Here is an 11,539-nt window from a genome sequence, read left to right as displayed (position 1 = left end):
GATGGCAACGCAAAAGGGAACGAATTGACTTCAATGGTTGCAGAAACGTGCGTGATGCACGAAAGCGACATGGCGGTTAATTAGGCGCCCCGGGACCAATTGGAGGTCGGGGCGTGCGGGTGTTCTCCACGATATAAAGTATGGGAACAAATAACATGTTTGTTTTGTGGACCTAAAATGTGTTGCGTAACAACAAGGCATCCTGCTGATAATCTGCTCATTACCAACTGAGCTGAATTTCCAGTATAGAAGACGGGCCTGCAGGCCAGTGGGATTCGTAGGAGAAATTATGTGAAACCCGTTCTCACTGGAATACACTGAAACTTTTTTGCATTTTCTTTTTTTTAACAATGCTGTCGTGAAGCTAGAAGAACTAGAATAATTTTGTTTCTTGAAGCTAGAAGTTTCATGATGTCTTGAGAATTATGAGGTTGAATTGCAATTATAAGCGTACATTGGGGGCTTTTTCTCTTAGGCGGGCGTGGTTGCTTTAAACATGCGTTTCATGCCAATGACGATTTTCATATTCATCATTCTTAATGTTCATATTAGTACTTTCCTCTGCCTCACATCACCTGCGTCAGCAATTTGGATGAGAATGATGCTTACGGAAAGGCAGATTTAACATGCATTGTAGTTCTTGCAACACGCCACAAGATGGCAGTATTAAATAACAAACTGACACGCATATATTGTTCAGATGTAGGCATATACAGTATGAGATCAGTGATTGAGTATCTGTGAATTGCAATCTGTATTATTTTACCATAGATGCTACCTTGAATAATCTTGCATTGCTTTTATTTGCACACGTTGTACTTCAGGTTATTATACAGCAGAGGGTATTGCAAAACAAATACAAACTCCGAGACCCCTTGTGGAACTCATACACAGCCCCACCCCAACACCCACACTGACACCCGCACACACACACACACACACACACACGCACACGCACACGCACACACGCACACGCACACACACACACACACACACACACACACACACACACACACACACACACACACACACACACACAAACACACACACAAACGTGTTTGGTTGTAATTTGCTATAGACTTTTTGGGTGTTTTCTTTGTACAATTGCAGGTCAATTTCGTTTTTATTTATTGACTTAAACTGAGGACCTTACTAGATGTAAGATGTATGGATAATATGTGTATAGGATTATAATTGTACCTAAACATGTTTTAAGCAATCCACCTGGAGTTCTTAAGTGTAGGCTATAAAATCATCTGCAAAGAATGGAGTATATTTTTTTGTCCAGCACAGATCTTCCCACTACATTCAGTTTGAGCTGGCTCCATTAACTCCAGCCTTATTCAATAGTAAGTTGCTTCTTCATCTCATGCACTTTTTAAATGTCCCCAGAATAGCGTAGTTATCATCAGCAATATTGTTCATTTAGGACCTAGTCTTAATTCAGTCATTGCATTTTTTTCTATTATTTCTATTCTATTTTTCCCCATTTTATATGGGAATATCTGATGAAGCATCTCAACCACAAGCCAATTTCCATGCTGAAAACACGTTTGTAATTCGGTTCTTTCAGTCTCTGTGTCCGTGCCAAGACATGAAACAACAGGTAATTGCCGTTGTTTATCGGATGCCATAATGGCGCCTTTTAAACTCCTGTCCTTGCACGGCCTAAATTGCTTTGTAATTGCGCGAGCCTGACAACGCTTGGAAAAACCGCGCACAGCAATTGGCTGTCATAAACATCCCTGAGTGTCAACAGAGGGATTAAGACTCACACACAATTTAATTTAGCACGGCTACCCTCTTGTGGGCCTATTGCATTGGTGCCAATTGACATCAATATCTCTTCACCTCAGCACTCTGCGAGTGCAATGAAAGAATACGCCAACTACCGGGCTACTAGCTAATGTCGTTGTTATTGTTCACCAAGGGACTTGACTAACAAAGATTATGCTCATGTTTAATGTAGCCCTTTTCATGCTTGTCTGTCGTTTCATGTTGTCAATCTGAGTATAAAGTCCCTCTAATCATTGAACATTTGTTAACTTAGCGTATTGTTTTGAACATATTGGTTCATGCATCTCAAAAGACTAGATTGATAGAAGAGGTATTCTATCTTTGCTAATAGCCTTAAACATTTCTACTTTAATTTCGATGAACTGCTGGTGTAAATGGTAAAGTAAACATTGAACTTTTGATATTTATTGTATAAGGAAATAAATATTGCAATATTGATCAGCAAAAGTATAGCCTCAACTCCACACAAACTACAAAAATAATGAATACAGTGGAAGTCAGTTTTTACCTGATCTTTAATATACTGCACAATACAATACAGGTCTTTATGCATTACAATTACTTACACAGATATACCTTTTTTTTTGTTAATACCTCATAAGTCACATTACACAGAGTTTGTTTTAAATGTAATATAAAGCAGCTTTCGGAACAGTCTTAAACTTTTTTGATTATAGGTTTCTGTAAACAGTAAACACAAAGCTTTGTGCTTTTTTGGAAAAGTCTTAAAGTCATGTATGCCCCAGCCACATGTATATGTTGCGCACGTATGTAGCAGTAAAAAATAAGTAAATATATAATGGAACCGTCTTTTAGCGATGGACTTGTGTGAATCAGGGAGATATTTTAACAAGAAATAATAATAAACCCATAAATATATGTTTTCATCTCTCAATATATATATATATATATATATATATATATTTGTTCCATCTTCTACCACGTCTTTTCCCATACGGGGACGCAATGCTTCTGAGCCCACTTCAGTCTTTGGCAGAATGAACCAGTGATGTAATGATGGACACACGCACGGACATACATACACACACACACACACACACACACACACACACACACACACACACACACACACACACACACACACACACACACACACACACACACACACACACACACACACACACACACACACACGCTAAGGTATTTTAACATCAAAGTGTAATTGTGGAAAAGGGTAAGAGTTGGACAACTCTCCCCATTATCCATCTACTCATCTCCTGGATATGCTACCAGTCACCATATCAAACTCCACAACACATATTTCACTATGATTATGAGGATTATAATATATAAGTCCGGTTACGGGCCGATCAATAGACATAATAGCAACAGTGAAGGTAACAGGAAACTATTTCCGGTTGAAAGGCAATCTATTATGTTTGATTGGCAATAAAGCATTACTATGTTAGAGATTTGTGTTAAAAAACATCTCAGTCAGGCATTAGGAAACTGGATGGAGGGTCATCTTGTCAATAGTGTGTAATTTATAATGTTTTTTTGTATTCCTAGGTTTTTTACTTGTTGTTATTGTTGTTAAAACAATAAATGCAACTTATATTGATGAAAATCATTCTAGAAATTGCCATGATGCCAACACTTTCTGGTGTCCAGGCAAACAAAAGTGAATAAAAAAAATATGAAAAACATTGTCTGGGCCACAATGAAATTTTCATGTGCATGGAAAACAATTTCAGGTTTAAGTTTTGAGCAACTACCAGATATATTGTTACGTACGACATTTTGAACTGAAGAACATTCATAACCCTTGAGATTTAGTAAATAACATCATCACATCATCTGGTAACTACATTTCCTATGAATCATATGAAGTACAATTTATATGATTGCTTTATGATTTTAGTCGGGATGAAATACTTTTAAGTTAATTCTTCATGTAAACAAAGTGGCAGGGCACTCACTGCATTACAGCACAATGAAGGAAACAAATTAAAGATTAATAATTGGCAGAGAAAATTTCGCATTCCATGTCCAAAACTCGATGGTTTTATAGACATGGGATGTCAAGCGCAATACCGAATTACAATCAACTAAGTCCCTCCCACCACAGTCAACTACCTGGTGAAAGGGGTCACAGCACAGCTTCAAGTTTCCATTGATGAAAGTAAAGACTACCACAAGTTTTGAACAGCGTTTTGTCGGCACTTACAAATATCGTCCAAGAAACGGCATCACATTCCTGATGCCGTTCACTTCCCTCCATCGACCCAGCCGCTCATCAACCCATGAATTCAGTCTTTAATCCATCCATCTGTCTACCTGTCCATCCACCCCTCCATCAACCTCTGCACCTGTTTATCTTATCATCCATCCATGCATTCATCCACCCACCCATCCATCATTCCATCCATCAGTCATCTATCCACATCTGTTTCCATCAGCCCCTCTCTCTCTCGCTCTCTTCCTGCGTGCGATTCCCCGAGTCAGCTCCTCAGACGGCCAACCAATGTTGCAGCTATGGAATAATAAATAACAGAACAGGAAATATCATTGCAGGTTGGCAACATATCGACCTGACTAACCGGTAAAACTACCCAAGAGACCGATTGCCTCTAAAAACGACACACGCGGTATGTTTCATGGTAATACAATTGCATTATTGAAGTATCATCACAGATCGTATGAATCTGTCTAACTTGACGTCGTTTGTGTGGTACTGCGATGAACACGTACCGTGAACTGTCGCACTTCGCCGTTGTCCACCAGGTGGTGTTCTGTCTCAGGGGTGATGGCGTAAGCTATTCTCTATTCACACAAAGAAGCAACCAAAAAAGATAATGATCGATAATCCCGGAGCAATCAATAGTGATGTTAATGGAACCAAGTCAAATAGGATGCCTTCATCTGTGTCTAGGATAAAGATGTTTAGCCATGAATAAAGTCTATCTTTAAGATATTCTGGGTGTATGCCGCTGTCTGCATTTTTGGTGAAACAGTAAGTAACATTGAGTAGAATGTATTAACACCAATGGTCGACAAACTCACATCGCAGAACTTCCCAGGAAGTGAGCATAGCTTGTAGATGGCGTAGAGGGGAACCATGCTCATGGAAGAGATGGCCAGGCACCAGCCCACCATGTTAGCCCACGTGGGAAACGTGTACGAACCATAGCTTGGAGGGTTGAATGTGGCGAAGCTCACCACGACCATGAACTGTAGAGGACAGAAAAATAAGTATATAATAATAATAATAAATATTTATTTTGATATAAGGTCAACATAAGGGAAGTATGTGGTTGAGGAAGCTCACCAGTAGAAAGCAGGGGCTGACAAATTTCCAGCACAGCCGCCAGTACAACCCTGGTCTGTGGCCAATCATCTCCTCGATGTCATCACTGAAGCGGTCCACGCCTGAAACAGTTCAAACAGACAACCCATGCTCAGTGTCAACACCCATTAAAACTTCAACACACGTTGAAACACACCCCCCCCATCGCCTCTTTCACTTCAAAAACCAATGTACCTAATATGGCAACAAAACAACCCCTTTAACAAAATTGTGTATGCATTCTAAATGAGGGTTAAAGTGTTACTGTGATCTAAGAGGTAGAGGTTTTCACAGAGGAACCTTTACCCTCCCTGTCTCTAGCCTCCATGGGCACATCTCTCAACATTTAACCAAAGATGCGAACCGACGACCAGATATTGAGTGGCACTGGATGGATAGCGAGTACATGGATTGTAAAGCTGTGGTGGACTACCACACAGAACAGTGTCTTGATAAAGGCTCTTGTCAGTCATCGCAGGGTCTTGGAAAAGGCCAAGCGGGAAACCCTGTGGCTAGATTTATGTGTCTTGCCAGGATCGGGACCTATTACCCGGATAAGGGGGCAGTTGACTGAGCCTGAATACCGAGGGGTCCGGCTTACCCCTACATTGATCTCACTGATACAAACTGAATAGGAAACAACAGGACCAACCTTAAAACCAAACCGTGAGATGACCTGTTATCAATGTCATGATTTGGATTTTTCATGGTTTCCCATCTTAAATAAATAACATTTAAAATTGTGTTATGTTTGTGTGTTTAGTGCCGCAAGCTGCAAACTAGGTGGTATTCTTTAACAATCAGAAGCAATATTGCATCTTTAAGAACAAACTTTCAATTCTACAGGCTTCACGTTAGCATTATTTGCCAATTAAAAATCATGACAAATTTGACCAGATAAATGCAGACTGCGGGTTTTGTGATACATCCAATCGTTGAACAATCTCAGACACCCCTTACCCAACATAGCTCAGACACAACCCTGAAGAGGCCAAAAGCCAATATCGGAAAAATAAGAAAAAATAATAGATAAAAATAGATCTCTGTAATTGTTGGAGTGTATACTGTGTGTGTGCAGCACCGCCCTGGATCCATATCACCCCACATCTCATCACCCCCTGCTAATGGGCCATCGGCTTGCCCGGCCATGAGGCGGACACCTCCCCTAACTTATCTCACCGTAGAACCATGCGATGCCAATCGCCTCAATGAGCACTCCAAACAGGATGGATGTTCCGGCTGCAAAGTGGTCCAAGAGTGTGAACACATACATGCCTCCCTGGAGACACAACGGATACAAACACAAGATCGCATTTGTTAGGAACCTGAAGGCACACGGGAGGATGGCAGGTGCCATTTTGTGCATCACAGTAAGGGTGTCGCCTCATACCGTTTGTACAAAGTTAGCGCCAAGTTGTTCAGTTTAAAGGAGCAGTAGGCAATGTTTCGGTGGAATTATTTGAAGTACTTAATTAAGTACAAATTGTTAAATTGTTCAGCAGCTATCTGTTAATCCAATATTCCGCAAAAACAAATACATTTAATCTATCAAAGTGACTTCATAGTAGGCTGCCAATATTTTCTCAACCCAGCATTGCAAATAGTCGACCTACAGTATTTTCATCTCCAAAAGACAAATTCCTTAAGGGCCTACTACAAAAAGCTATCATTATGTGAATTGTAAAATGTGGTTCAACACTTGGATGTCCAACCTGCATACATATATTGTATATACTACATATATTATCTCCACCCTTCGAGTCTAAGTCTATACTAAATAATGCAACGTCATACACATTATCTCACCATCTATCGACCTGCAACGCCGATTCATTACTGGTGGTCATGAATAACAACATCTTAATCCGAGCAAATGCTTCTCAGGAAACGAAGAGGATATAAAGAATGGCGAGGGGGGTTAGGATGAACAGCTGAACGGCTGCTGTCAAAGTGCCATTAAACAGCGACGGATCGATCCTCTGACAGGACCGCAGGGGCGGCGATACTCACATTGGTGACGCAGAACAGGGATATGAGGAAGGTGGAGACGACGATGAAGAGCGTGAAGAGCTCCCGGTGCTTGTGCAGGCACTTAAACTCATCGATCAGCCCGGTGATCACAGACTCCATGCCTCCCATCTGAGGACAGAGTAAATGAGAAACAAGGCTGCAGCAAGGACCATCTAATACAATGTACATGTCAGGATTTGGACATGAATTGGATAAGGTTGTTATGATCACAACAAAATCATCCAGAAAGTCATACTGCTAGGCTACATTTTATGATAGCTCTGCAACTTCAAACTATAATTTGAAGAAAATGTTAATAACATTCTGACGAAGTCAGGACTTAAGATTGCGTGGTTGTGTTGTTGTGTGTGGCTGAATATGTGCATGTGCGTGTTTGTGTGTACACACTTACAGCACTATCAATGCCCAAGGTCAGTAGCATGATGAAGAAGATTACCGCCCATACGGATGACCCAGGCAACGTTGCAATGGCCTCTGGGTAAATCACAAACACCAGCCCAGCGCCTAAAACGTAGAAAAATACACGTTTGCTAAATATCTACTATTAGATATCCCCTGTCATGACAACATGCCCCGTGACCACATAATGTCACACATAATAACGTCACGTTTCAGACACACCAAATATGTAAAGGCGTAATTTGTAAAAACATGCACCTACAGGAGGTCATCCCTACCATCTCGAGCAACCTTGTCCAGAGGCACGTTGTGCTTGTGGGACATGTAGCCCAGGAAGGAGAACACCACGAATCCGGAGAAGAAGCTGGTCAGGGAGTTGATGGAGCTGGTAATGATGGCATCTCTGGGGGGATGACAATCAGGCACAATCAGTGAATTCAAATAAACAAATTTTCTTTTTCGAATGCTGATTTCAATTGCAAATGCTGGACGATTGATCACGCTGTCCGTTGGGCAGATCTAGTGCGGTATTTAGCTGCTATTTAAACGCTTTCTTGATGCCGGTGTGTTAATCATGTGCCTCTGCATGTGCCTGCCATGGTGAGGGATCGATGGATAAGCCAGCTCTCCCCCTTCTTCTCTTCCTTCACCTCCGCCTCCTCCTTCACCTCCTCCTCCTTCTCTTCCTTTTTTCCCTCACCCCTTCCTCCTCCTTCTCCATCACCTCCTCCTCCTCATCCCAGTCCCCTGTTCTCCTATTCCTCTCACCTGTAGCAGTTGTTGCTGAACTTGTTGTAGCTGGAGAAGGCGATAAGCACGCCGAACCCGACGCCCAGAGAGAAGCAGATCTGCGTCGCCGCCTCGATCCAGACCTGGTGTTTTGGAGGTGGGCGTGGTCGGTGGTGATGGTGGTGGGGGAGGCAAAAGGCAGTGCATGCAGTGGGGGAGGTTGTTGGTTGTGGGACGGTGGGGTTGATGGGGGTGAAGATGGCGGTTGTAGGTGATGGTGGCGGTCAGTGGTGGTGGTGTTGGACGTGGTGGTTGTTGGTGTTGGACGTGGTGGGTGGGGCAGTTGTTGTAATGGTGGTGGGTAGTGTTGGTCAGGGGTGGAGGTGGTGGGTGGGGCAGTGGTGGTGGTCGTGGACAAGAGGGACAAGCAGGGTTGTGTGAAGCGGCGGTACAAAGGGCCCGGCGAGGGGCCGTTATTAGGGATAATTGCGGGAAACTCATTCAACAGAAGTAGATGAAAGACACGTGTGAATACGGGGGGGTAATTTTGCAAATTGCTGCCCAATGCATGTGTCTAATCTAATTTTCAAATTGCTACCGTGTACCGCTTTCCCCTTATTCGTCTGTCGTTCACTCTCTCTCTTTGTCTCTCCCTCTCTCTCGTTCTCTTTCGTTAATCCTGTGTGCTTACTCACTAAGCTGTCGTTTAGTTCCACTCCTCTTCAGACAGTGAGTTGACACAAGTCAATCTAAACCTTGGACGACTTAATGCCCCATGCTCTGCAGCCCTGTCCACCCCATCTCCTCTCCTCTTTTCCTCTTCATTATATATGGCTGCTTGTTAGGAAGAGGCTGCCACATATGGGATGAATGGCAAATAATCTCCAAAACATAGAAATAATCAAAAAACTTGAAACACATTTGAATCGATTTTTCCGCGTTATGACATGATGTTCTTTTGGATGGTCATCAACATCCAAAAGCCAATCAAGTTTATCGAACAGAATGAAAAGGTACTGCGGTGATATGATACTAGGTATCCTAGAGAGGATTCTCCGAACTCCCACAGAACTGTGACCCCCCCGAACCCCCACGCCCATCCCCACCGACATGCCCTCCCCCACGAGGCTTGCCTGGGCATCGCAGAGCCGCAGGAAGTCCACGGAGAGGTAGGCCCTAATGCCGTCCATGGCCCCGGGCAGCGTGACCCCACGGATCAGCAGTACGGTGAGCACCACGTAGGGCATGGTGGCCGTGATCCACACCACCTGCACACACACACACACACACACACACCCACACACACACACACACACACACACACACACACTCACGCAATCACACACACACACACACACACACACACGCACTCACACACACACACACACGCACACACAATCACACACACACACACACACGCACACACACACACACTCACACGCACACACACACACACACACACACACAAACAAAGACAGAGGCAGGCACATGCACATTGACACACACACACATACACACACTCACAAACACACAGAGGCATGCACACACACACACACAAACACAGACAGAGGCACACACAAGCACACACGCACGTGCATACGCAAACACACACACACGCACGTGCACACAAATAGATATACTCACATACCACACACACAAACATATATACAAACACACACAAATACACACACACATACAAGCACACACACACACGCACACACACACAAATAGATACACTCACACACCATACTCACACACACACACACACACACATACAAGCACACACACTCACAGACTCATGCAGATACACACACACACACGTACACACACACACACACACAGAAAGATACACTCACACACCACACACACAAACAAACACACCATGAATAAAGACCCTGCATATTCAAAGGCTTTCAGGTTCCATCAGCCGTTCTAAGGGCCCGACGTCTGCACCTTGCCAGAGGTCTTGACCCCCTTCCAGAGGCTGAAGTAGAGCAGCACGATCACCACCGCCAGGCAGGAGGTCAGCTGCCAGCGAGGCTTCCCCAGGTCGTCGATTCCTCCGCTGTCCTGGATGTGGAGAACTCCACGTCTGAGAAATTCAAAGAAAAACACACCGTTATTGGGGCTCAGGTGACCTGGATCAAACCAGAAACCCTTTGGACAAATGTGTCAAACTGCGCTCGATCGCTGATCTCTATCGACCATGACGAGAGTTGATGATGTGCTTATCCAGGTTGTTGCTTTGGTGGGGCCCCTGGAAAGAATACACCAAACATGCAAAAATAATCCCTCAATGATTGTATAATGATAGTAGTAGTATATATTGTGACACGCAGGAAAAGGTGTGTTACAAGAAAATGTGAGAAGAGTAGTAGAGGATTTATGGCAGTAAAATGAGTAAACACTAGTCTACTTCTATTTCTATCACAAGAATAGTAATCGAATAAACAATGAGGAGAGCAGCAACACATCGGCCAACATATTGATTGTTTCATAAAAGTTTATACTTTATACTTTAGCTTCGGCTTTGCTAAAATCGGCAAAATCGTGTTTCTTTCACCTTCTTATCTATTTCCAGTTCGAAAAGGAAAGCAATGATAGAGCGGCAGAAGAACTCTCGGCCCCGTCCCGCTCAGCTGCTCAAATTGCCCCCAGGTGGATGTGTGGAAATAGAGCCCTGCTGATTTGCATGGCAGGACAGAATGGCTTGGATGTCACAACAGAACCACCCCTCGCGTCTCCAGTGAAAGGACGACACCTGGTCGGACCCACCGGGGGGACGGCCGCGGACGCAGCGGGGGGCGGGACTTTAGAATAGCACCGAAAAAAGAAAAAGTCTGCTGGAATTGCGTTTCATGAGGCCACTTGAAAGCAATGCGATGTGTAACACGCTTTGGTCCGTTTGACAATAATTATGTTGCGCAATACCTTCAGACTGTGCTTTGTTTTGTTTTAAGGGTATTTTAAGAATTGTTTTGTTTATTATTAAACCGACTATGACCAGCACAATCTTTGTCCTGCGACCATATGAGACCGTATTGTAGACCATTGGTGTAGTACCCTCGCAAACATAAAAGCACCTTTTTAGTCTTTCCTACCAAATTAAAACCATCACAATTGCTCCTGACTTTAAAGGTCCCATGGCATGCCAGCGGGTGTGAGTGTGATTAGCTCTACAAGCTATTTGAAAAATCAAAGGTGGGCGTTATGACATCAAAGGTGGGCGTGTCATGGGACACACCTGGTGCCATGTCATGGGACCTTTAAAGCTCT

At 43.4% G+C, this 11,539-nt stretch overlaps 1 protein-coding gene across 1 annotated transcript in view; it reads right to left on the bottom strand.

Moving 5' to 3' along the window:
- Positions 1–4,267: 4,267 nt before the first annotated feature.
- The window catches only part of slc6a3 (solute carrier family 6 member 3), a gene marked incomplete at both ends in the record, with an annotated part of 12,848 nt that continues 5,576 nt past the window's right edge, over positions 4,268–11,539 (bottom strand). The window contains 11 exons of the mRNA XM_079754301.1: positions 4,268–4,291; positions 4,510–4,581; positions 4,822–4,989; positions 5,087–5,187; positions 6,284–6,383; positions 7,115–7,243; positions 7,527–7,639; positions 7,813–7,937; positions 8,303–8,406; positions 9,397–9,531; positions 10,217–10,355. Coding sequence (XP_079610427.1) covers positions 4,268–4,291; positions 4,510–4,581; positions 4,822–4,989; positions 5,087–5,187; positions 6,284–6,383; positions 7,115–7,243; positions 7,527–7,639; positions 7,813–7,937; positions 8,303–8,406; positions 9,397–9,531; positions 10,217–10,355 — 1,210 coding nt within the window. The remainder of the gene's footprint in view (positions 4,292–4,509; positions 4,582–4,821; positions 4,990–5,086; positions 5,188–6,283; positions 6,384–7,114; positions 7,244–7,526; positions 7,640–7,812; positions 7,938–8,302; positions 8,407–9,396; positions 9,532–10,216; positions 10,356–11,539) is intronic.

The sequence above is a fragment of the Pollachius pollachius genome (assembly GCF_949987615.1).
Source record: "Pollachius pollachius genome assembly, chromosome: 1".
Classification (NCBI taxonomy): Eukaryota; Metazoa; Chordata; class Actinopteri; order Gadiformes; family Gadidae; genus Pollachius; species Pollachius pollachius.
Note: the sequence above shows the minus strand (reverse complement) of the source record. Positions and strands in the feature narration are given on the sequence as shown.